At 43.1% G+C, this 27,221-nt stretch overlaps 1 protein-coding gene across 4 annotated transcripts in view; it reads left to right on the forward strand.

Annotated features, from left to right (window-relative positions):
- The window catches only part of thsd7ba (thrombospondin, type I, domain containing 7Ba), a 160,040-nt gene that overhangs the window by 67,344 nt on the left and 65,475 nt on the right, over nucleotides 1-27,221 (forward strand). For all 4 annotated transcript variants that reach the window (XM_052081427.1, XM_052081429.1, XM_052081430.1 and 1 more), the window contains 5 exons: nucleotides 11,524-12,370; nucleotides 14,036-14,284; nucleotides 16,503-16,672; nucleotides 20,833-20,991; nucleotides 26,787-26,984. In XM_052081427.1, the coding sequence (XP_051937387.1) occupies nucleotides 11,524-12,370; nucleotides 14,036-14,284; nucleotides 16,503-16,672; nucleotides 20,833-20,991; nucleotides 26,787-26,984 (1,623 nt within the window). The remainder of the gene's footprint in view (nucleotides 1-11,523; nucleotides 12,371-14,035; nucleotides 14,285-16,502; nucleotides 16,673-20,832; nucleotides 20,992-26,786; nucleotides 26,985-27,221) is intronic.

The following is a 27,221-nucleotide window of genomic DNA, read 5'->3' on the forward strand; positions in this document are numbered from 1 at the left end:
TACCATTCACCCCCCCCCCAAAATTTTTTGTCTTGCAATATGCTCGCACACCTAAGATTTTGCAGCACGTCACAAGCGGTGCACATAGTGAATACTTATTAAATCAGTCCCAGGGTAAATTTATGACGTTCAAAACCTGAACTGTTCAATTTCATTTCACTGGATTTAGTAGTTTTCAAAATAAATGATTAAAAAAAATTGTGGGGCACAATTTTACCTCATTTTAAAAGCAAAAACTACAAATACATTTAAAACTCTTAAAGCTGACAGTTATAAATGACTCTCTCCATCAGATTAGAGAGGGTTGTTAGAGCTTTGTGTTGGTTGCACGGTGTCAACACGAAGTGAATTTGATCATTATTAGTCGCTTCACATTTCCGATAATGGGGAGGAAAGTAGTAATTGGTTTGGCGAATGCAGAGCTCGTCTTACCGCACAGTTGTTGGTGATTAGCCAAATTGAGGATTGCATTGGTCAGCACCACGTGTTACCTCTCTCTTTGCGGTTATGGTTTTAGCATTCAGGTAGAGCTGGCACTAATGCTGTAAGGATGAATACTGAAACTGAACAAAAGCCCGCTGGGTCCATGAGCATATAGAAAAGCAGCCTGGGGCTATGGAATTCATTACTGTAGAATGTCCAAGTCACATTCGATCTGTTGACTTGAGACAGTGCAAGGTGCAGTACCAAAGTAAAACAATGCAAAGTTCTCGATGTATTTTATTTTTTTAATAAAAAAAAAAAGGAAGTATCTTATAAGAAAGTTTATACTTTTCCTATCACAATAAATTAGCAGTTTCTGTTAACGGGTCCCTGCCAATGTGATTTAGGCTAATTTCACCACTTTTAAGACGTTTGAGTACCAAATGATAATTTTCTGTACATCAATCTATCTGTCTGTGTGTGTGTGTGTGTGTGTGTGTGTGTGTGTGTGTGTGCATGTGTATATGCTGTATATAAAATATATATATATATCTATATCTATATAGATATAGATATAGATATATATATACATATGTGTGTGTATGGGTTTATATATATTCATTCATTCATCTTCCGAGCCACTTGATCCTCACTAGGGTCGCGAGGGGTGCTGGAGCCTATCCCAGCTGTCTTCGGGCAGTAGGCAGGGGATACCCTGAATCAGTTGCCAGTTTATATATATATATACATGTATGTGTATATGTATGTACTGTATGTATATGTATGTATGTATATATATATATATATATATATATATATATATATATATATGTGTGTGTGTGTGTATACTGTATAAAAAAAAAAATCCTCATCTCACCCCTTGGGTGGTGTCCGTCCCTCATTCAGCTCGGGTCCTCTCTACCAGAGGCCAGGAAGCTTGAGGGTTCTGCGCAGTATCCTTGCTGTTCCCAGCACTGCACATTTCTGGACTGAGATGTCCGATGTTGTTCCCGGGATCTGTTGCAACCACTCATCTAGTTTGGGGGTCACTGCCCCGAGTGCTCCGACCACCACAGGCACGACTGTCACCTTTACCTTCCAGGCTCTCTCCATCTCCTCTCTGAGCCCTTGGTATTTCTCGAGTTTCTCATGTTCCTTCTTCCTGATGTTTCCATCACTGGGGACCGCTCCATCCACTACAACGGCTTTCCTCTGCCCTTTATCTATGATCACGATATCTGGTTGGTTCGCCATTACCATCTTGTCAGTCTGGATCTGGAAGTCCCACAGGATCTTCGCTCTGTCATTCTCCACCACCTTCGGAGGTGTTTCCCATTTTGACCTTGGGGTTTCCAGTCCATACTCCGCACAGATGTTTCGGTAGACTATGCCAGCCACCTGGTTATGGCGTTCCATGTAGGTTTTCCCTGCCAGCATCTTACACCCTGCAGTTATGTGTTGGATCGTCTCAGGTGCCTCTTTGCACAGCCTACACCTTGGGTCTTGTCTGGTGTGGTATATCTGGGCCTCGATGGCTCTGGTGCTCAAGGCCTGCTCCTGAGCAGCCAGGATGAGTGCCTCTGTGCTGTCCTTCAGGCCAGCCCTCTCTAGCCACTGATAGGACTTCTTGAGATCAGCCACTTCAGTTATGGTCCGGTGGTACATCCCGTGTAGTGGCTTGTCCTCCCATGATGGTCCCTCTTCCAGCGCCTCATCTTCTGTTCCCCATTGTCTGAGACATTCTCTGAGTACGTCATCCGTTGGAGCCTTCTCCTTGATGTATTCATGGAGCTTGGATGTTTCATCCTGGACAGTGGCTCTCATACTCACTAGTCCCCGGCCTCCATGCTTTCGGCTTGCGTACAGTCTCAGGGTGCTGGATTTGGGATGGAACTCTCCATGCATGGTTAGGAGCTTTCGGGTCTTAACATCCGTGGTCTGAATCTCTTCCTTTGGCCACCTTACTATTCCTGCAGGGTATCTGATCACTGGCAGGGCATAGCGGTTTATTGCCCGGGTCTTATTCTTGCCATTGAGCTGGCTTCTTAGGACTTGCCTCACTCGCTGGAGGTATTTGGCCGTAGCCGCTTTCCTTGTTGCCAGTTCGAGGTTGCCATTGGCTTGTGGTATACCAAGGTACTTGTAGCTGTCCTCAATGTCTGCTATTGTTCCTTCAGGGAGTGAGACCCCTTCAGTGCGGACTACCCTTCCTCTCTTAGTCACCATCCGACTACATTTCTCAAGCCCGAATGACATCCCGATGTCGCTGCTGTAGATCCTGGTTGTGTGGATCAGGGAATCTATGTCCCTTTCGCTCTTAGCATACAGCTTTATGTCATCCATGTAGAGGAGGTGACTGATTGTAGCTCCATTTCTGAGGCGGTATCCATAGCCTGTCTTGGTGATTACTTGGCTTAGGGGGTTCAGTCCTATGCAGAACAGCAGTGGGGAGAGTGCATCACCTTGGTATATGCCACATTTGATGGACACTTGGGTAAGTGGCTTGCCATTGGCTTCAAGTGTGGTTTTCCACATCTTCATCGAGTTCGCAACGAAGGCTCTTAGGGTCCTGTTCACCTTATACAACTCCAAGCATTCAGTGATCCATGTATGTGGCATCGAGTCATAGGCTTTCTTGTAATCAATCCAAGCTGTGCACAGGTTGGTACGTCGGGACCTGCAGTCTTGTGCGACTGTTCTGTCAACCAGGAGCTGATGTTTGGCTCCTCTGGTATCTCTACCAATGCCCTTCTGTGCTTCGTTCATGTATTGATCCATGTGTCCACTTATATTAGCCGCAATGATGCCTGACATGAGCTTCCATGTTGTGGAGAGACAGGTTATTGGCCGATAGTTGGATGGGGCTGCACCCTTCGAGGGATCCTTCATGATCAGGATCGTTCGCCCTTCGGTTAGCCATTCTGGGTGAGTCCCATCCCTCAGCACCTGGTTCATTTGTACCGCTAGGCGCTCATGGAGTGCTGTGAGTTTCTTTAGCCAGTAAGTGTGGACCATGTCCGGGCCTGGTGCTGTCCAGTTCTTCATATCTGAGACTCTTTCCTGTATGTCTGCCACTGTTATTTTAACTGGGTTCTGTTCAGGGTCGGCAAAAACCCGAGCGTGGGAAGAGTTCGGTGAGGCCATGGAAGCCGACTTCCGGACGGCTTCGAGGAAATTCTGGTCCACCATCCGACGTCTCAGGAGGGGGAAGCAGTGCACCACTAACACTGTGTACAGTGGGGATGGGGCGCTGCTGACTTCGACTCGGGACGTTGTGAACCGGTGGGCAGAGTACTTCGAAGACCTCCTCAACTCCACCAACATGCCTTCCTTGGAGGAAGCAGAGCCTGGGGACTCTGAGGTGGGCTCTCCTTTCTCTGTGGTTGAAGTCACCGATGTGGTTAAAAAGCTCCTCGGTGGCAAGGCCCCAGGGGTGGATGAGATCCGGCCAGAGTTCCTCAAGGCTCTGGATGTTGTGGGGCTGTCCTGGTTGACACGCCTCTGCAACATCGCGTGGTCAACAGGGAGAGTGCCTCTGGATTGGCAGACCGGGGTGGTAGTCCCTCTTTTTAAAAAGGGGGACCGGAGGGTGTGTTCCAACTACAGAGGGATCACACTACTCAGCCTCCCTGGTAAGGTCTATTCAGGGGTGCTGGAGAGGAGGGTCCGTCAGGAAGTCGAGCCTCAGATCGAGGAGGAGCAGTGTGGTTTTCGTCCCGGCCGTGGAACAGTGGACCAGCTCTACACCCTTAGCAGGGTCCTTGAGGGTATGTGGGAATTCGCCCAACCAGTCTACATTTGTTTTGTGGACTTGGAGAAGGCGTTTAACCGTGTCCCTCGGGGAGTTCTGTGGGGGGTGCTTCGTGGGTATGGGGTACCGAACCCCCTGATACGGGCTGTTCGGCCACTATACCACCGATGTCAGAGTTTGGTTCGCATTGCCGGCAGTAAGTCGGAATCGTTTCCAGTGGGGGTAGGACTCCGCCAAGGCTGCCCTTTGTCGCCGATTCTGTTCATAACCTTTATGGACAGAATTTCTAGGCGCAGCCGAAGCGTTGAGGGGGTCCGTTTTGGGGGCCTCAGTATTACATCCCTGCTTTTTGCAGATGATGTGGTGCTGTTGGCTCCTTCAAACGGGGCTCTCCAACTCTCACTGGAGCATTTCGCAGCCGAGTGTGAAGCGGTTGGGATGAAAATCAGCACCTCCAAATCTGAAACCATGGTCCTCAGTCGGAAAAGGGTGGAGTGCCCCCTCCGGGTCGGGGAGGAGATCTTACCCCAAGTGGAGGAGTTCAAGTATCTTGGGGTCTTGTTCACGAGTGAGGGCAGGAGGGAGCGAGAGATCGACAGGCGGATCGGTGCAGCGTCTGCTGTGATGCGGACGTTGTATCGGTCTGTCGTGGTGAAGAAGGAGCTGAGCCAAAAGGCGAAGCTCTCAATTTACCGGTCGATCTACGTCCCAACCCTCACCTATGGTCACGAGCTATGGGTCGTGACCGAAAGAACGAGATCCCGGATACAAGCGGCTGAAATGAGTTTTCTCCGCAGGGTGTCCGGGCTCTCCCTTAGAGATAAGGTGAGAAGCTCAGTCATCCGGGAGGGGCTCAGAGTCGAGCCGCTTCTCCTCCACATCGAGAGGAGCCAGATGAGGTGGCTTGGGCATCTGATTCGGATGCCTCCTGAGCGCCTCCCTGGTGAGGTGTTCCGGTCATGTCCCACCGGGAGGAGACCCCGAGGAAGACCCAGGACACGCTGGAGAGACTATGTCACCCAGCTTGCCTGGGAACGACTCGGGATCCCCCGGGGAGAGCTGGAAGAAGTAGCTAGGGAGAGGGAAGTCTGGGCTTCCCTGCTAAACTGTTGCCCCCGCGACCCGGCCCCGGATAAGCGGTAGATGATGGATGGATGGATGTTCAGGGAGGTTGCTGTGCTCCTCTCTCAGGGTCACCAGCCATTGTGCACTGCTGTTATGTGCAACCTCCTTCTCCCATAAGCCTTTCCAGTACCTTTCAGTTTCCAGTCTTGGTGGGTCAGCTCTGTTGTTAGGACCCTGCCACTGAGCGTACACTTTCACAGGTTGTGTTGCGAACAGCCTGTTTATTCGTCTGGCCTCATTCTCTTTCGTGTACCGCTTTAGGCGACTGGACAAGGCTTGGAGCCTTTGTTTGGCAGTTTCGAGTGCTTCAGGTATGGTCATCTGGATGTACCTCTCGGGTATCGGCCTTTTCATCACACCTCTCTGGGCCTCCGTCAATTGACTCACATCTTTCCGGGCCGCCTTGATCTTAGCCTCCAACCGTCTTTTCCATGGTGGGTAACGTATCTCATGGCTTCCATGGTTGCTCTTATAGCCCAGAGTCTCCAGGATCACTGATGCTGAAGCGTATATCAGCTCATTGGTTTCTGTGATCGTTACGGTAGGGATCGCCCTCAGTGCTGCATTCACACTTTCTATGAGACTTTCAGATGGTACTTCACATAGCCGTTGCAATCGGTTTCTAGGTTGCCCAGCTTTCATTCTCGCCATGATCTTAGCTTTCAGGTCAGTTGCTGCCTCGCTCAGCATTTCATTCATTGGGGCTGGCCACCCAATCTCATCATCTGCATTCATTGGGGCTTGCCTCCCAATCTCTTGTATGACCTCCTCCTCTGATCTGGCAGCCTGGGGCCCTTCACCATGGAACCTGCGTTGTACCTCATCAATCTCAAGTTGTGGATGTTGGAACACTGAGCTACTAGTTGTTTCGCGGTCAACCGTGACTGTGGGTTTCGAAGTAACCATTTAGCCCACATTCTCTGCATGTAACCCCTCTGACTAGGGTTGCTTGAGTAGTAGCATTCCAACAGAGTCATGTTATCGCATCTCGTCCATCTCCGCTTTGTTCCAGTAGCCCTTTTTTCATCAAGGTGCTCTGGTTCCCCAGCACCTGACGCAGACCTTGTTTGGCCGGGCGACGTCTGAGTATATGTATATGTATATATATATGTATATGTATATGTAGGTATATGCATATATGTGTGTATGTTGTAACTGAAGATGTGACACACTACTCATAAACGGTAATTGCTGGTATCTTTGGCACAGGGGACGTCTTAAACATAATGTGGCACAGGCGTCATTTAATTAAAAAGTGTTATGGCACAAACAACAAACAGTCCAACTTGAATCAAGCTGCAAGATAGAAGATGGATGCCGGGAAAACTGCCAATGACTAAAATGAAGAAGGCAGCCACGGCCAGAGGAAATTACGTTCTATGTACTCCATATTGGCTGGCTTCCATTTTTAATCTTGAGAAATATTTGTCATCCCCCCGTAGTTTATCAGCTGTTCCAACTTGTATTGATGAACATATGTTTTCCCAAGAGAAACAACATCAAACGCTGCTAGAAGTAAAGTGTGAATTCATTTGGTGTGAGTTGACATCTCTTGTCATCTCAGGTGATTTAACGTGTGTTTATTCAAATGATATTCAAGTGTGAAAGGAGAAGTTGGGGGGGATGACATCGAACGAGTAATGACGGCCCTCCTACTGTATTTTTATCACGACTGCATAACCCAATTTCAGCAATCACACGGAGAAGGAAGGTGAAAAATATAAAATAAATTAAAATGTCGGGAAAGACTTCACCGGCAGAATAACTGAACCCTGTGGTACATTGGACCAGTGATTGAAGAGGGTCAGCTGCTCTGTACTGTGAAACTCACATCTTACTCTTGGAAATGTTATTTTTGGACAGGAGGGGGGTATGGGGGGCAAAAGTCTCAAACTCAAGTACGGTAAGGCAAATTCAAGGGAAGGGAGTTGACTTGAATTGCAAAATTATGCACATGATTTCATAAAATGAAAGTATTGAACAGATTTAAGAAGAAGAATCAGAATTGTTTGATTATGAATCTTGTCATAATTGATTACGTTTTGCGGGGCTTGTTTTAGTAAAAACATTTGATGCTAAGTATATCTAAAAAATATATACATCCGCTGTATGTCATTTTAACCCATATCCATTTCTTGGTCAGGTATGCAGTTCAGTGTTGCCAGGTGTAAATATACAGTAAACATAAACCAAATCTGAAACCTATAACCAAGACATTTATATTACAATTCCAAACAAACATTTGGACATTAATAGCTTCTAAACTGCATACGAGGTGAACAATTGTGCACCCAAATGTCCAGTAAATTCTTTCTGAACTTGCCCAGTGCAGCTTTTACCAAATGTAATTAAAGGGACCAGAGACTTTTAAAAAATGTAATTAAATGGACCAGAGAGGAAAGTGATTCCACTCCGTTCAGTTTTTTTATTTTTTTATTTTTTTTTTGACTGAGTGCTGCCTGCTGCTTTTGATGAGAGTGTATTACCCTTGTTTGCTCCCAATTTGTGTCCATCTGCGAGTTCCTGGGGTTGAGTACAATGTTTTTGAGTGGCTTGTTATTGCTATCTTTTGCCTGACTTCAAGTGAAAGCTGTTGGGGAAAAAAAAAGAAACCTATCCTGATTCACTTAAGGCACATGACCTTTTAATTTCTCTCTTTTCCAGTATTGGGATGTAATTGACACTTTACCCTGGGTCCCCTCTGTCCCCGTTCGTCCTCATTCTTTATAAGCGCTTCCGTCCCAGTCCGACCCCCTAAACCCCTGAAAAAAAAAAGCATCCGTGCCTGACACGGTGGGAGAGAGCCCTGCCAGTTAACACCCTACAGACGAGACAGCACTTACTTTGCTCGGTACATTCGCGCAACACTGCTAATCCTTTTACAGTAACCGCAAGTATTATCATAGATATGAACCCCCCCGCAGAAATCAGGAGTGGGGAAAATACTTTTTCACGACACTGTGTACAGTAGAAGGGACCGCAGAGAGCCCGCAGATCCATACTAAGGAAGATGAAAAGTGTAAGCAAACCAAGGCAGAATTCTTCATCCGTGAGAGGCAGATGTGTGTTGATGCTGACAGATTGAATGAGAGATTATTCAGAGTTTAGGAGTGAGCTAATGGTTTTGTTCACTAGTTCTCCAGGCAGCGGAATCACTCTCAATCACACTTCTGTAAAGCATGCGCGCACCCATCCTGGCAGGGTTTCAAAATGATGCTGATAAACGTGTGGGAGGCCATCAGTGACCACTGGAACTTGTGTTTCGCTGACAATCAAAGTCTTCCTGTTTAACGCTGATTTTCAGATATGTATATATATTTTAATTAAAAACTGAAATAATTACTGTTTAAGAGTAATATTAAATTATGAACAGCACATTCTGTTTTTGAACATTGTGATGACAGGTGGGAAGCACCAGGGTTATGATAGTTTTGGATTTTTCATGATACTGTTTTTTATTTTATGTTATTTTTTTCAACCCATCCAGTTTCCAGTGGAGTGGTTTTGTTAGCTTTTTATGGCTTTTGTTTTTGAGCAAAATGTTTTGCTTTTGTGAAGTTTTTTAAATTTGTTTTCGCATTAGTTTTAGTTTTTTTCTATCGAGTACTTGTGTGCAAGAAAAAAAAGTTCACTCACGATTGTGTAAAAAAAAAGTCTTTCCTGAAATAAAGTTTAATTAAATTTCATTAAATTTTTAGATTTTAAATTGACCCAAAGGACATTTTCACTATAATCATCGTTATTTTTATGAGCCTAAAATTTAATTTCCATAATGCTTTGTTTTAAAGCACTCTTGTTTTTTTTCCAATTTTATTAATTTTTTAAAAAGGTTTTCATTAACTACAATGACCTTAGTTCACATGAAGCTCACAATATCATCACGTCATTTAATATTCACATTAAATGAGCAGAAATCAAAGTTCTATGGGTTAATTATTTGCCCAACTTTGAATTGGTTTTTGACTTTCATGCGCTTGTCTTTTTTTTGTCTTATAAAACTAATTCATTTTCCAGAAATTATTGTCTCCCCAATTGGATGAATTATACATTTCACAATCAAAAATGCATTATTTATTAAAGTGGGGGCATTTTGTTCAGCATGTTTCTGAAAAAGAAAAAGAAATAGTGTGCAAGTTGAAAATAATCCCTTAAACACAGCTTCAAAATGACAAAGTCAAGACAAATAAACTCAATCACATGCTCCAACGAACTATGAAATAATTCAGTAATTTGAAATATCGTCCTCTTAAACATAAATCAGCATTTTCAAAGCAGTGTTTCCTAATTGGTGATTGGCCCAGAAATGAAGGCTTCATTCAACAATATCTAAAAGGCAGGATTACTGCCATTGACAGAAAATCAAACATATCATCAGTTTACAAAATTAATATGATTCACATTCACCAACCAAACTGATTTGTACGGAAGAGGATTGGGGCCAATGAAGAAAGAAAAAATAAGGTTGGCAATAGACTTTAAAGACAGAATTCTGACTTTAAAGTCAGAAGTCTGAGATTAAAGTCAGTCTACAATGACCTTAGTTCACATGAAGCTCACAATATCATCACGTCATTTAATATTCACATTAAAAATAAGGTTGGCAATAGACTTTAAAGACAGAATTCTGACTTTAAAGTCAGAAGTCTGAGATTAAAGTCAGTCTTGCCAACCTTATTTTTTCTTTCTTCATTGGCCCTAATCCTCTTCCGTAGATTTGAAACACATTTCAGTGTATTCTAGTTTTATTGTTTTTTTTGTCACTCTGATTATTTAGTATTATCTTTTTTTTAATCTTGATTCATCAATACAACCTCCATTTACAGTACACCCCAAAATGTTCAATCATGAATGTTACACACACACACTCGCACACATGCCCCCAAAAATCACTCAGTTATTCATTCATTCATTTTCCGATCCGCTTATCCTCACAAGGGTCGCGGGGGGTGTTGGAGCCTATCCCAGCTGTCTTCGGGCAGTTGGCGTTGACACCCTGAACCATTCATTCATCTTCCGAGCCGCTTGATCCTCACTAGGGTCGCGGGGGGTGCTGGAGCCTATCCCAGCTGTCTTCGGGCAGTAGGCGGGGGACACCCTGAACCAGTTGTCAGCCAGTCGCAGCGCACACAGAGACGAACAACCATCCGCGCTCACACTCACACCTTGGGACAATCTTGAGTGTTCAATCAGCCTGCCATGCATGTTTTTGAAATGTGGGAGGAAACCGGAATACCCGGAGAAAACCCACACAGGCACGGGGGAGAACATGCAAACTCCACACACAAATGCCAGAGTTGGAATCGAACCCACAACCTGTGCACTGTGAGGTCCACCGTGCCGCCCCCGCTCAGTTATGGTAAACAATTGTGATTACATAATCTTCCCCCAAACCTTTCTCAAACGTGATGCAATAAATAAAAGAGGTAATCGAACGTATCCAACCCAACTATGTTCACTCATTAATGTCTAAAAATGGCGTAATGCCACCGGGCTTTGGCAGAGTGAGGGAGGAGGCAGAGTTTTACAAAATTTTTCAAGCAGTTGAGCGTTCTCCGAAGAGTTCATTGATTTGTTCTCAAGATACAGTATTCTGCACATTTGAAATTGGTTAATAATGTGTGAAAATAACAAATGATGTGTGAACAGACCAATAGAATTGATTTGTGAAAAAATATGAAATTGACCACATTTGGATGAACAGGGTTTCCATGCGACATCTATGATGTATGTCCAGTGATTGGCTGCCAACTAGTTCGGGGTGTACTGCGTCTTTCATCCAAATTCAGGCGGAATAGGTTCCAACTAACCCATATTCCTGGTGAAGAAAATGAGCAAACAGGAAATAAACTGATGGACATAATGTCCACTACTGTGCCGTCAGTGCAGCATCGCTTACTTCATACACAAGGTCACTTGGCCGCAAGATCTTCAGGTCATGACTCACATAACTGAAGATAAATGAGCATTTTGGAATTGAGCAACTCAGTAAATTCCTCCTTTGTGATAAGAAACGCGCTCTTTATTTGTAGACATTGATTTGCCGCTGGATTGATTGCTTTTGGTTGATTTTCTTCCTTTGTTTATGAATAAAGCAATCGTGGAGGTTAAGTGATTGGCCTGGAATTGTGTTTCATTGCAAACTGATAGATAACAGCAATTTTAATCACCCTGTTTAGAGTTTTGCTCTTTTGTGAAAATGTCCTTATTTGGTGTCTCATCTCCAGGCCAGTGGGGTCATTGTATGGGTGAAGACTGTGGCTCCGGTGGAGTTCAGAGCAGGACAGTATGGTGTGTCCACACAGAGGGCTGGACCACCCATCACTCTCACTGCAACCACATGGACAAACCCGAGAGTCGGCGGCATTGTTTTAAGGTGTGCGACTGGCACCAGGACCTCTTCGAGTGGGAACTCTCTCCCTGGGAGGGCTGTGTTCTTGTACCTTTTTTTTCCAACGAGCTCAAGCTGCGGACCACAGAGTGCATTACAGCACAGCATGGAATCCAGAGACGCAAAGTGCAGTGTATGCGCACTTCTAACCGCACGACAGTCACTTCGAGGATTTGTGACTTCTTTTCTCAGAGACCCCCAGTGGAGCAGGCATGTCTGATCCCTTGCCCACAGGACTGCGTTGTGTCGGACTTCACCTCATGGTCGGGTTGCAGTAGAACATGCGGCGCTGGCCTGCAGCATCGAACTCGACATGTTCTGACCATGCCGATGTATGGTGGCGCAAGCTGCCCCAACCTGACCGAAACCAGGACTTGTTCTGGCTCTGTTGGCTGCCCTTCTGGGGAGGACGAGTACCAGTACAGCCTTAAAGTAGGAGCCTGGAGCGAATGTAGGCTACCCCATCATAAAGACACCCTAATAAATGGCCGGACCACCGTGGATTTCAGCAGTAACAAGGAGAATAATACAGTCATGTTACACAGACATGCATCCCAATACCGTCAAGACCATTATACCCATCGTCATCATGAGAAGTACCCCATGTCGTGGGAACTGGAGGTAGGATACCAGACACGGCAAGTCCGCTGCACACGCAGTGATGGAAAGAACACAATGCTGAGGTAAGCAAAGAAAATAGTAATATGGTCCTGTAATAACTGTGTTGGGGGGGGGGAGGGGGTTATTATAAATGGCAAACACTGTACAGTGGTGCCTTGAGACACAACAAGTTCAGATATGTTTGTAGCTCTTCATTAAAAAAACACACACACACACACACAATGTTCATTTCTCTGTTTTATGACTACTTTGACAGTAAACATCACCCAGGAGTGGCAACAAACAGCTTAAAGCAGGGGTGTCAAACTTATTTTTGTCGCGGGCCACATTCAGATGACCGTTTCCCTTGCAGGGCCGTGATGACTGAAACTAGATAAAGAAGTCAACAATAACGTTTTATTCAACTATTGTTTAAGTACCGGTAACCGTAATGAGGGTTTTGGCAACAAGAAAACACTTACAATTTGTCACCGATTTATTGCATATGAAGATTTAAAATGTTGGTACAGATTTTAGCAAGCGTCATGGAAGTTGTCTTTAATTTCCTTTTGCGGGCCACTTAAAATGATGTGGCAGGCGACATCTGGCCCCCGGGCCTTGAGTTTGACACAAGGGCTTTAAGCCTCTTTTTGATGAATTGTTTTCTAATTGCCAAACTGCTTCTTCGTTAAGTTCACTTTGCCAATACAGTGGTCGTATCGTAAATTTTGGCTGGCAAGTCAAAGCAAAAAAATCAATTCCACGATTGTTTCGTTCAAAACTCGTAAGTCGGGTCACTTGGATCTCAAGGTATCATTGTATTGTTAATGTTGTGTTTCACTGAAAGGCTGAAAACTTGATTTGTTGGTCTATATAAGTGGCTTGTTTGACATTCATTTCTCCCCACCACTTTCCCTATTTAAGTTGAACATGAGCTACAATGTTAGTTTTCATGGTGTTTATTGTCACTGTTCTGTCATCGTACAAAGGAGACTCAGCCAATGGTCACCGATTGCATGATCCTAGTATATAATTGTGGAGAATTGAATTTAGTGATTCCTGCATTGGCTGGACTTTTTCAGTTAAAATGTCCTGTTATTGATGCTGTTTGACCACATCAATACTGCAGCGAACTATTATTGTGCTAAATGTCAAGCACTGCTCCTTTCCTGTCCCTGCGGTTTGAACTGACTTGGGTATTTGCCATTTTGATAAGAACAGAAGACACACACACACACATGCGCAGACCCAGTATTTGGTCTAATTTCCTTCCCATCCATCAGAATTGCCATGATGGAAAACATTATTTGCAGTCTTGATTGAGCTTCTTTTTGGCCTCTGAATGTTATTATTATTTTTTTTTGTTAATGTTGAAGACTGGTTAAACTGAGATCTCAATATCATTTTGTTCCTCTAATTACAGCCTAATTAACAAATTAAATCAGGATTGCAACCCCATCTTAGTAACCAACCTAATTTAGCAGTGTAAAGTGAACAATAGAAGCCATAATTACAGAACTAATCTGCTTATTTCGTTTTGATTGAGTCAGCAATTCTGTTAACAAAAAAAAGTAATGCAGTTTAAGTTGAAGGATTTTGAGGGGAATTTAACGAAGATACCAATAACACCTTCTTGACCTCTGGTAGAATGATGTGTAGTTTTCATAATATGTCACCATTTTTCAATGTCTTTTCTGCATCCTCTTTCCCTCTTCTCACTATAATGTGTTTACCTTCTCAACCCGCAGCCTCTGTGCCAAATACAACTCCCCTGTGACCTACCAGGCCTGCGTGATGCCCAGAGACTGCCACACTTCAGATTGGTTATCGTGGAGTCCCTGTTCGAAGACCTGCCGGTCCACCGACCTGTCTCCTGGTTACCGTCTGCGGTCACGAGTCCTGACACAGATTCCACTGAGTGGGGGGAAACAATGTCCCATCCTTGAGGAAAAGGAAGCGTGCAACATTATCGGGGACTTGCTTCCAAACTGTCCGAGGTATGTTTTTGTTGACATGTTTCTCGTCATTACTTGCTCGCTATCATCAGAACGAAAGGCTGGGCTCATATTTAATCTTCTATGCACACTATTTCAAGCTCTTTTAAAATTCATTCAGCTGTCCCAAGCTTTCTAACCGGAATGATTACAAGAGTATACCCACAGGCTACATATATTCATGATGTTGCGTTCATTTAATTTGTCCCTCTACCTTAAGTATTGACTTTAATTTCATTTCATATAAACTCCTGCAGCAGTTTACGGGTCTGTGGTCCACAGGGCCCGCCATTGTTTCTCGGGTTATACGGTAAAGTTAGACAGTCGGTAATTTAATTCAGAAAATAATGTAGTCAGCTTTGTTTTCCTGTCGGAATATCTTGTTTTATTCGCTATATCAGAGTGGAGGATTCACTTGATTGGGAGAAAACTCATTACAGGAAATAAGCCTCTGATGGATTACTTAGGGCCGTTGTTCAGGAAAACTCCTCGAATATTATTGCTTTATGCTCCGGTGCATTTTCCATGACAAAGAGTGATCATCTGTTTCGAAATTCTGCAACCTTCTTCCACTGATTTGCATTTTCTTTCTCACTCAGCTGTTTTTTTTTCTTTTTTTCCCCCCGTTACAAGCAGTATTATTTTTATCCAACTCGGCATTGGTAGGGCACCAACCATTTAATTAGGTCAAGGCACTATTTTCTTATTGTTTGATTAAAATTTAAGTGTCTCTTCCAAAGACACTGTTAAAAATGACACGGACAACACAAATCGTTTGCAGTTCATGGTACAACTGCAAAGGAGAATAGAATTTGAAGTAGAAATGTAACCTTAGTCAAGGCAGTATCAACATACCATTACTAGAATTCTACACTTGTCCACGTCAAATATTTTAGGAACATATTTTTATTCCAACTTAATTGGGAACAACCATTGGCCCCAAAAAAAAACCCAAAACAAAACAAAAAACCTTGTCATGAGCCAGTCACGCCCATTAGACTGCGAAAATGTCAAACTGTGGGCTGACAGTGTTTTGCCCCCAGGTGACAGTCAGTAGTGCTGTAGAGATAGTCGAGGTTAAACGTGAGCTATAATGTTAGTAGAGAGTAGATTGATCCTGAAATATGAATTCTCCTGATACGTGTCTTTATGCTGTGAAAGCAATGTCAAATCAATTAATAGTTTAGACCAATGGCTGTTAACCTGGGTTCGATCAAAACCTAGGGGTTCTGTGAATCAGTTTCGGGGGTTCGACAGAGCTTCTGCCGGGCTGGTTAAGACACACCGGACTCAACATGCCAATCATTTATGACATGCCCGCTTGGCCACCACTGGCTGGTTCATTTTGTGCACAATTAAAAAATGTATACTTTATACTTGTATGAATTGTATTGACTTTTTTTCAGTTTTTAATCAATGTTATTATTTTTAACATCTTGAATTTGTAAAAAAAAGCACATTTCTATTATTCACTAATAAAGCGTTCGCTGAATATGCATATGAACTGGTTGGGTTCGGTACCTCTAACAAGGTTAAGCACCACTGGTTCAGTGGTCATTTGAGGTAAAGTATTGCATAAACCAAAACACAGTTAAACTATGTAGACATTGTCAAAATTATATTGGGTTGATGGGAACTATAATTTCTTCCACCTGAGTCAGCGTAGAAATCATCGTTAGACAGAATACTCAGGGAAGCCAGTCTTATATGTAGCTAATTGCAGAGCGTACACGGAGCCATTTTTGAGCTACTGTATTTCAGCTCCACAAAGAGCCAAGACACAGTGTGTGTCCAGTTGTTGCGGCAAAACGAGTGTCACCTTGTGAAACATGTCAGATTGAACCACAACTCACAATACGGGGCATTTATGATCAAGCGGACAGAAAGGGAGAGCACAGTGTCAGATGTCGCTGGCACTCTCTAGGTAAGGAGGGAGAAAAGGTGGAGCTTTGAGTTTTTTTCATATTAACTTGTCCAGCTATGAAATTGGTAATTAAATAAGCACCGATACATGCACCATCAATAGCCGCATGGGTTCATATTAAAATACAACTGAGAGAATCTCACAGACGAACTTAGCCCAGTATTGGTATTGAATCGTATCACCGATACCAGTTTTATTCAATAACATATCATCAAGGAAACATCACTAATAGTAAAAGGTTGGTCAGGCAGACTCTGGTCTGTATTAACGCATTTTGGTCCTCTGGTCCTGTTTCAGGTATGAATGGAGAGCCACTGACTGGGATGAGTGCTTGGTTTCCCCTTTACTGAGCAGACTGGACCGGCGTCAGGCTAACATCACTCGTCTCTGCGGAGGGGGTGTGCAGACCAGAAAGACCTACTGTGTACAAGTTCCTGATGACTCGGCTCCACATCACAGAAAGGAAGGTGAGACAAGACAAAACCACCGTCATCACAGCTGAGCTTTGCTTTGAGACGTACGTACAAAGACATCGTGGCCGTGCAGGCATGAAGAATAAAGAGCAAACAGCGACGGTGAAGCTTAAGCATGTTCAAAGTATATCAAAGCTTATCTACAACTACAGTAGACTCTCCTGGGAGCGACTTACTCATTGGCGAAGCAGTTTCATTTAAAATCTAATCCGCAGCACACCCCAGTGTGGTGTGAAAATAGATAAAATGAAATCTTCGCATTGTTGTTTACGCCGTACAGTGAACGCACAATGCTGACACGGTAAGCAGTTAAACCACAACACTAAGTAGTTGTCATCAATTTCTTAGTGCGTTAAGGTAACATTGTGTCAGTTGTTCGTGTAGGGGATGAAGAGAGCCTGACAAATCTTGTACAAACGTAGCCTCCGCAGCAGTTTAAAGCGTCACTCCATCCTCACTGGCTAAGCTGTTGTAAAAACAGCAGTCTTCAGGGAGCATGTTTGTGAGCAGAATAAAACATCTCAGGCCGTGCTAGTGCCCCGGCGAGGCTATAAAGCTCGGAAAACAATTTAGCTAGACACTGAAGCAATTATTCACACAAGCAAAGGTGTGATGATGCACAATTGAAAGGAAAGTGCACACATTTAGGTATATGGTTCAAGAAAGAACAGAACGCTAAAACATGTCAACCTTCGCACAGCTTGACATCCATGCTGGCAAACAAATCTGCCCTAACCAGAGGGCACATTATTAAGGTTCAAAACATTTTCACGTAAGAGAGGCCTGGAATCATTCCACATGGTGTTAGATGATTACGTCTCTGCCTTTAAGCAGCTTTATGTTATAATCTGCTGAATCAGTAGCATAAAGTGAGTTGCCTTGTCCGCCAAGAGCATGAAGCTGGTGTTTCATTACATCTCCAAAACCATAACTTTTCAGGAAAAAAAACCCAAACAAAAATGAAACAGAATGTTTGCTGAGCCATTATAAGGAGCGTTCACACATATAAAGCTGCTTACTAAAGGGAAGCGTTCGAACCCCGGTGCAGTCCCACTTGCGTTCACATGGCAGTTTCTGCGGTCGTGCAATACGACCGCAAGTAATAATACGGAAATAAAACATGCACATGAGTAAAGTGTACTTCCTTTTCCCCGCCTTGTTTGTGACATATCAACAAACCATGGTTTATACTTCTCCAGACAAATCAACACTGTGGTCTATCAGACACCGTAAAAGGATGAGAGAGAGAAAGGACAGAAGTTCAAAATACCCAGGGTGCAAGTTATGCAATAGCCGTATGTAATCAACTCTTCTCGCGCATAGCGAGTCTATCCCTGTAGGTTTCACACGTCCCATTTTATGTCGGTGCTGCCCCGCAAAGTAGCATTTGCTCTGGAGTAAATTTTTAAACCACCTCCTGAGCAGGGTTAAATTTGCTCCGGTTTAAGCTGTTTTCAGCATAACAGTCAGAAAACAAAAGAGATGAAGGTGAACCTCCAGAAGGTCACAGCCCCAAAGTGCACTCTCATCCTCACAGACACCTCAATCGCCATTGTGGACTTCAGCTTCTAGCCTCAAATGGGAGCCAACCATCTGCTCCTCGCAGAGTATGTTATTTCTGCAGCATCTGCGCAAATTCAAGCTTCCAAGAAAGATTTTGGTGCATGACCATCGTAGAGTACTTCTTCGCCGACTCCGTCAACGTGCGGTGTGATGGTGCCACAGAGTAAGAAGCTTCTGAAAAAGTTATTGGCTGAAAACTTCCATCAATTTGGGACCTATACGTCTCCAGGACCTGTGAGCGTGCAGGTCGGATTAAAGCTGCCGCTACTCGCACTTCAACCCTCTCCCCTCAGGCATGAGGCTACAGTCCATTTGGACCTCAACCTCCTGCCGCATTCATAACTTCTTCCCCTTGGCTATCAAACTCACCAACACCTCATCACACAAAAATATTCTACAAATAGTGTAACAGTGTACCCATACTGATCCCGCTGTTTACTGTAAAAAACTGTAAAGTTCCTAACTTATCTCTCAATATACTGTACATCAATAATCATGCCCAAAAATGGTAGTTATAAAATGAACCTGCATTATAGCCGTCGCTTTGGGTCGCCATTAAAAAGCAGGATTAAAATGTATGATAGGTAATAATCTTCAGATAAAACTAGGCTGAGCTGAAGTACTTCCCTTTTGTTGTTGTTCTTCTTTTATATGTATGCTGTGTCAAACTAAATGCTGTGCGGCCATCTAGTGGTAGACAGTGAAATTACATAAAAACGAATAAAGGCAGAACAACAGAGTAAAAAAACAAACAAACAAACAAACAAAAATGCAAACTAGCAGGACACAGAACCCTTAACCTGCAATGGTGAGTGTTCAGTGTGCTGTGTGTTTTTTGTTGGAGCTGGAACAGATTACAAGATGATTTTTGAAGTAAAAGCACGGTCACAGCGTGCTCTATTTCTTCTCTAAAGCATTTTGATTATTTTGACTTACAGAAACCTGTCCTGCAATTGCTGCTTGATTGATGGCAAGTAAAGATGTCCAATTGAAAAATAAAGAAATATTCCATCTGCCTCATTCCGTAACATAACCAAAGTGCTCGGAAATCAGAGGTTTATTTTTTTCTCTTCAGTGTAGTATATCAATGAAGCACTCTGTGGCCTGCAGTGTAGGACAAAGATCAATACGTAAGCCGCTGTGTTTACAACCCTGGCACAGCTTCAGGTGATGTAAACCGATGTGGCTTCTGCCTTCTACACGGAGCGTTTCTCTTGCCTAACTTACTCAGAAAACAATTTGCTGCTGTTGGATGTCTACAGCCCCGTAATTGTCACCTGCAGTCTCGGGAACAAAGCCGATAAATGTGTAATATGCACCTTATCCATGTGTTTAAGCATGCATGTTATTTCGACGCAAAAGATCAAACACCATGTAAAATGACTCAGGGCTAGAAGACATTATGCAGGAAGGACATTTGCTGAATCTCTCTTTGGGCTCTCATTTAAATGGAAATGTGATATGCACCGATGTGTGGAAGTGCATCAAACTGGAATATTAGATTAAATAAAAACTCCTATATTGGAAGAATATAATCTCACTTTGTTGTAAAGAATGATTCTACCCTCTACAACGGATGTTTTATGATTGTCTTCAGTCTAAAAACACAATCATTAATATGTTGGGAAGCAGGCCAACCTTTTTCACCATCATTGGCAATCTTGGTTTAATTGTTAACCTGAGTCATGTATACCTGCAATACATTTGGTCTTAAAAAAATACACCTTTAATAGGTCAATAGGATCTACTCTACCAATAGGATCAATTAAAGAAAAAAATTACACTGACCAAATTTGGAGATAGGAGGTTTCGGCTCAACAGGGATGATATTCTAGAACAGGGGTGTCAAACTCATTGTTTTCGTGGGCCAGATTTTAGTGAGTTTCCGTTGGAGGGCCATTATAACTCAAACCATATAAAGAAGTCAAGAATCACGGTTTATTCACCTATTAAGTTACTGTAATGAGCGGTTTGATAAGAAGAAAATGCTTAGAGTGTTACTCTTATTTATTACAAATGAGAATTTGAAATGTTGGGAGAGATTTTAGCAAGCATCATGAAAGTTGCCATCTTTGATTTGCTTTCGCGGGACACATAAAATGATGTGGCTGGCCAGAGCTGGCCCCCGGGCCTTGAGTTTGACACCTGTGTTTTAGTAGAGAGAAACAGTCACAATAGGATTTGAGAATGCACATCAACTGAGGTAAAATCCTTGATCTCTTAAAAAAACTGCTGGGACATACTGCAGTCAGAAATTGAATCTCTTTTTACGCACCTCTGTACCGATGTTAAAGCCTTCCCAAGATGGATGAAAACCAATCAGTCTCATTGGAGACCGACAGATAGCTTGTAAGAATGACAGACATCAACACACTTGTAGCTAATCAAATTTTCCTCATAAACTGGCAGCTATTCACAATTACAACAAAATCACATTCATTTTGGTTGAACCTTTTTCCAGGCATGCAATAGCAAAAATGGGTATACACTACATCCTCTCAAGTGGCATAATATCACACTCGCAGGCTCCACTGCTTCCTGTGTGTGCCGGAGCGGTACTTAAACCAGCTGTGTGACTCGTGTTTGCACAGTGTCCAGGCCTGTGACTGCCAGACTGTGTGGGGGTCAAGAAGCTCCCCTGGCCATCAAGAATTGCTCCATTCCCTGCCAGCACCGTTGTCTGCTCTCCCGCTGGTCACCCTGGGGATCCTGCGTACACGATAACTGCAAAGCTCCAGAGGGGAAGAAAGGTATTGAATCACAAAAAAGGTTGGACATAATCACAGAATTTGCATATTCTGTTCAACTGGTCTCCAAACTTTCAAGAAACAAACAAGTTGAGTCTTAACAAGTTTTTTCTTAATTAATTGTATTTTATTTATAAACAGTATACTGTATATGTGTATTCGATACCAGTGTAAATAGTAATATGTAAAGCAGAGTGAGTTGATTTAGTCGGGTTGTGCGCATGACGGCCAAGGACTCGAGTTGAACAATTATTGGCTGTTTGTGCATTAATTATTAGCACTGTTTTTCATGAATGGGCCGGACAGAGTTGCATGGTGTAAATGGGCCAGTGTTTGTTCGCAAATTAGTTTTACAATCTCATTACATTTTTGTTTGTTGTACTATCTATTTTATTTTATTCCTTGTTTGGAGCCATCCATACAATTGTTTGCCTTTCGGCAAATGTTAACTTTAATTTCAGGGAATGTTGTTTCAATCAAGCAAGAAAGCTTGCTTTATTAACGCTTTTAAAAATTGCTCTTTTTCTTTTCTTTGACTTTAATGTGATACTTTCTTGCAAATTAGCTGAAGTCACTTTAGCAGTGAAATGCATTCACCCTATTTTGGATGAGATGAGAGCTGTGACTTGGGAGCAATCCCTCGGATACAAAACAACACACCTAATAAGTAGCTCACATGAGCTGAAGTTGATACCGATAATTGCACAAATGGGTAAGACGTGGACATTAGCACACAGTACAGAAACAATTTACCACACACTTCTACGACAGATTGCCAAGTTATATTTTTCCACACAGCTGCTCACGGCAACTGAGCTAAGTACTTTCAATGTAGTCAACAAGATTTAAACAAACCTGAGAGCTGCTCTGCATACCAATGACTTCATTTTGAGAGTCGTGCCATGTTTTCAATGTCCAAACAATCGCAAGAACACCAGGAGGATGTGATTAGGAGATGAGGTGAGATAATGTGTGTGTTCATCATACTTCTTTTCTGGTGTATAAGTAACTGGCTGAGACGAAGTCTGCTATGAAAAAAAGCAAGAATTGAACAAGCCATGACTGATGAAAACCAAAAAGAGAGTGAGCTGGTGCCCGGACTCTCCATCCCCAGGAGGTTTTAAGAGATGGATAAGATGCTTCCTGAGTGTGTGTGTGTGTGTGTGCGTGTGTGCGTGTGTGTGTGTGTGTGTGTCTATTCGTGGTGTGCACGTGGCTGGCATGCATCAGCCTTCAACAGGATGTCGCTGTCTCACTGCCTTTTGGAGCAGGTGAACAGGTGTCACAACCTTCAGACAGGCTTGGCATTCAATGAGAGTTACACTTCTTGTGTGTGTGTGAATGTGCCAAAGCTATTGGTGTGTTAGCGCTTTACTAAAAGGGCAGCACGACTTCATCGCTGTCGTGTGTAAATGTGCACGAAAGCCCCCCAGGGAACGACTGAAGCACGGATTGTTCAGTCAGGTCAATGCCCACACTGGTTTCCATGAGACCACGGGCAGCTCGTGTCCCAGATAGTGTCATTAATATATTTCAAGGGGTTGAAGATGCAGCATCTGGTGTTTGGCACTTCTTTCTGCTTTAGTAGGCCCAGAGCACCTGAAGGAAACGATTTCAATATCAAAAGAAGTGAGCCCTGCTGTAAAATTGATCCGATGCGTGTTTGCTTGAGGTTCTTGGAATGCAGTGCCCTTTTGAGCCCTTGCTAAAGAAGACCAAGGGGTACCAAAGTTTGAGTTTGCAATTAAAAAAGAAGATTCACTTCTTGTTCTAGTCTGTGGGGTTTGGGGGGGGGAGGGGCAGCCCTCTCTGGCCTGATCTTCTCATTCAAATTTTAAGAAACTGTCATGCCCGAGGAAAACCAACCAATAAGAGACAGAAGCAATGACTGATGAGATGTCAAGCTTGGCTAAAACTACTTGGGAATATCTTACTCAGGAAAATGTAAAAACAAGAAAAAAAATCCTCATCTTTCGTTTGCCAACAACAGGACATGAGACTAGCAAACGGAAGCAGAGCAACGAGACATGATCGCTCCATGCGGTCCACGGAAATATTGAAGTCACCAGATGTTCTCACCAGTTTGATAAAAGTACCCGTTCGCTTATGTTGTCCACACAAGAGATGTCTCCATGCAAGATATGAATGCACCACATCTAAAGTGAATTACAGTCCTCCCACACCCCCTCATTCCTTTCAAATTCAGCACAGACAGGAGTTCATTGTACATGGCGGAGGCTTGATGGACCTGCTAGGTTCCGTGCAGGAGATTGGTGCTTTCAAAATATGTATATAGGGTACTGCAAGAAGATGTCCACTTACTGTGAGGTAAAGTTCGCCACTGCACCAGATGTGTCTGACTTGATTTCACCTGGTGTAAAATCTAGTCTGCTTTCTGTCACCAAATTGTCAGGTGCACCACGAACATGTGAGAGAAAATGCCCTCGGTCTGGCAGACTGGCCAGCGAGATGGAGCACGGTCTGCCAAATTACCAGTCACAGTAAACTTGACTTGCCGCGGCACAAAAAATGAAGACGTGCCAGTTTTTATACCAAGCACACTTGCATCTGTCCACCAAAATAGGGCCCTTAGTGTGATAGTAACACTCCATTTAAAGTATGCAGTAGCCATGTCGACTGTGATGCGAATACCAGGTTAATATTCTTGGCAGTGCTATTTTCTTCAAGCTGATTTGCATTCTCTCTGACAATCACTACTTTGCTCTTTCATAATCGCATGCCATGATGAATGCCCAAATTTTAGAATTGCAATTATGCATGTTAGTGAGGGGCATGACTTTGGTTAGATTTAATCAGGAGACTGGTTAGATCTAAGCTGGGGAAGGATGAGCAAAGTGAAAATCTTGCTAGTGGTTTTAATATTGCCAAGTCTCCTTTTTAAGAATCAAAACATTAAAGGCCATGTTCAAACTGTATCGGATATTTTAAATGTTTTTTGGGGTTTTTTTGGTATGCATTTTGACCCTCCCTCCAGACACAAACTACCCATCAATCAATTTTTGTACCGCTTATACTGTTCTGGATCACAGGGAGCTGGAATCTATCCCAGCTGACCTTTGGTCAAAGACAGTCTTCAACCTGCACAATCCACTCGTCAATTACAAGGCCCAGGTTGGCAGACATTCACAACCACATTTACATCGTCACGACCTGCACCAATGTCAGGCACGTGAACCGCTAGACCAGTGGTTCTTAACCTTTTTAGAGGTACCGAACCCAACCAGCTAATATGCACATTCACCGCACCCTTCATTAGTGAAAAATAAATGTGTTATATATACCTAATATATATAATAAAGTTAATAAAATTACATGGCCTAAGTACAGTTTTTAAAAATCACGACAGTCACACTGTGAAGGTTGAGCGAATGAAATTTCCCGCAGCAGTGATTGGATAAGCAATGTCGTGATCATCGGCAGCCAGTGATGGCCAAGTGAGTGTGTCATAACCAATTGACATGTTGAGTCACGTGTGTCTTACCCTCCATGGCAGAGTCTCCGTCGAACCCCTGAGACCGATTCACCGAACCCCTATGGTTCGATCGAACCACTAAAGAACCACTGCGCTCGACCATCAGTCACTGTACTGACTTCATAACCTCCAGCCAGGGTCAAGTCTTTCCAAACCAAAATTTGGTCAGTCCCAAACAGTGAGAAGTGATATTTGACATTAAAAATGGAACAATCCACCCTCAAGATCACACTCCGCCATTCTACAAGAACCACAAAGTAGACAGTTAGATAACAAGCATATTGACAAAGAATTTAACCTGCTTGTTTAACACTTGGTGTAAATCTTCTGTACAGTCTCCCGATTGACATTCTAGCTATTGTATGTGGCTATTACCTGTCCGTGTTTTTCCCAGAATTAACTTTAAGGCATTTGATCGTCCACGATTGCCTTGTAGTCAGGTGTTATCACACACAAATCCCTTTTTATGTGGACATAACATCAACGCTAAATCAAAATGATACCAGTATACGGCACAAAACGAAAGATAACAATTTTGTGTCAGCTGCATATTTTTTGACTACACTGAATTTGCCCCTGCAGTAAATGCTTGTCATGTTTTACTCGATTCTCAGTGCTTATTAGATTTGACTGTGATGTGCTGTAAATGCATTTAACTATAGGCTTTATTTAATAGGGGTTTTGTAATTATTCTACTTGTGGTTACAGGGCTGACAGGAGTGCTCTATCTTCAGACCGTGGTGTAGCTCACCTGCCTGAAATAACCAGCATGACCAAGAGGCATATCAATTATTAATTATTATCTCTTCGTTTCACCCATGCCAAAATCCTTCTTTTTTTCTTTTCTTCTTTTTTTATTATGTGTGGTGTGTGTGTGTGTGTGTATGGTGCGGATTTCAGCAGTAGTCAGTGCAGCGGGCATAGCTGCAATCGATCCTCACCATCACTGCTCTTCAAGCAGCCTCCTGGACAGTACACCTCGGATCATCCTCCTGAACCAGTGGGTCATATTTGTAGATTGTTGGAGGATGTGTTGGTTAAGCTATGACCCTACTGGAGATTAGATGTTCCACCTGTGGAAGGAAATAACTTGGGACCTTTGTGCCAAATGTCAGGGCTTTGTTAAAATGAGTATAGCTGAAGATGAATGTGCCTGCTGCTCTAGTGGAGTGAAAATACCCCAGGGAGAGGTGGTACAGAGCCACGTTTATGTTATTTGATCAGCAACATTTCTCTTTGTCATCAAGGAATGGGAAACCCTCAATAGTTAATTACTAAAGTTTGTTATTTTCAAGTAAACCATTCAGTTATGTCCAATCAGCAAAGTCTGTATTTATTTCATTTAAAAGAGAATGACTTTAATTACAAATCGAACTTTGAGGCAATTTAATGCTTTAGAGTGAGTTGAGGGGCAAACACAAGCTGAGGGAGAGGCTGGAAAATAATGGTGCAAAAATGTTCGATTTTTATTGCACTGGTCCAGAAGTGAAGGTTTTTTTTCAGATGGTGACCATACTGTATATAACGTATCCGAGTTACTGTAACAGCAGAAATAAGTCAAAAGCGGAGGGACACATGATGACGACTGACATGTGATAATGTAACGTGATTATTAGTTTCTCGAAAGGCATGACTGAGAAACGCGTTCATAACATCACTGGCCAAACAAATATGTAAACCACTGTTCTCTGATCAAGCAGGTTAATTGATGCTAACCTGGTTGATGTAGCATAGCTCTGGATAGTGTAGTGTTCGGCTCCAGAGTCTCCACATTGCTACAGTGAAACCTTTGTTATGCCCTCAGTGGAAAAAAAAAAACTCCTACAAAATGGCAATGTGATTATTTTGCATTTAGATTTTTGCATATGTTTCACAAATAATATTAAAAAGTTTAATATTTAGTGATCTCTCCGGAGATTCTCAATCACATTAAGGCTGGGCTCCGGCGACTTGTCCTGGCTTGTCCTGCGACCAATCCTTTGATATTTTGGTTGTGTGCTGGGTTATTGTTCTGCTTAAAGTTGACCCTCGCCACAATCGGAGTGCACAAAAATAAATACCGGTAGATAGATTTGCTGTCCTGTAGGGAAGGTGTTGGGCATGTAATGAGCATGGCCTGGTTTCCTCCAAATATTGTCTGCTTAACAGCAAAGAACTCACCCTTTGTCTCGTCAGACCACAGATAAGTAGAGCTGAGCCAAGACAAGTGTGGGAGGCGGTGTTCAAACCAAATGTGTCAGCAGATACGCTTGATCATCTATTTTAACAACCTCTGTTCTTTCTCTCCTTTGGTCTTCTTTGTAAGGATTCATACAAAGGAGGAGAGAAGTGTTGTGGGCATCCAGCAGTCCACTTGATGTCTGCCCTCATTTGGTGGAGTCCATCCCCTGTGAGGAGCCTGCCTGCTATCTGTGGCAAGTTCAGCAAGGCAGATGTACACCCAATAAAAGCAGTTGTGGTCCTGGAACTGTGGTCCAAAGTGCGAAGTGCATCAGTGCTGAAGGTACAGTTTCTTTTTTTTAGCAATACCATTCTGAAATTAATTAAAAGGTATTGCATGGTTTAGCATGGTTCCCCTCCACCCCCACCCCGGCCTGGTCACTACTTGTCTTCATGTTTATTAATGATCAATTGAGCACCAACTGTTATTGTATGGGTATATTTTATGTTTAATTAGTGCATATTTTTTTCTGTATTAGTTACTGATCCCATTAACCTCTAAGAAAGATGTTTATACTGT

Source organism: Hippocampus zosterae, chromosome 12 (genome assembly GCF_025434085.1).
Source record: "Hippocampus zosterae strain Florida chromosome 12, ASM2543408v3, whole genome shotgun sequence".
NCBI classification, from domain to species: Eukaryota; Metazoa; Chordata; class Actinopteri; order Syngnathiformes; family Syngnathidae; genus Hippocampus; species Hippocampus zosterae.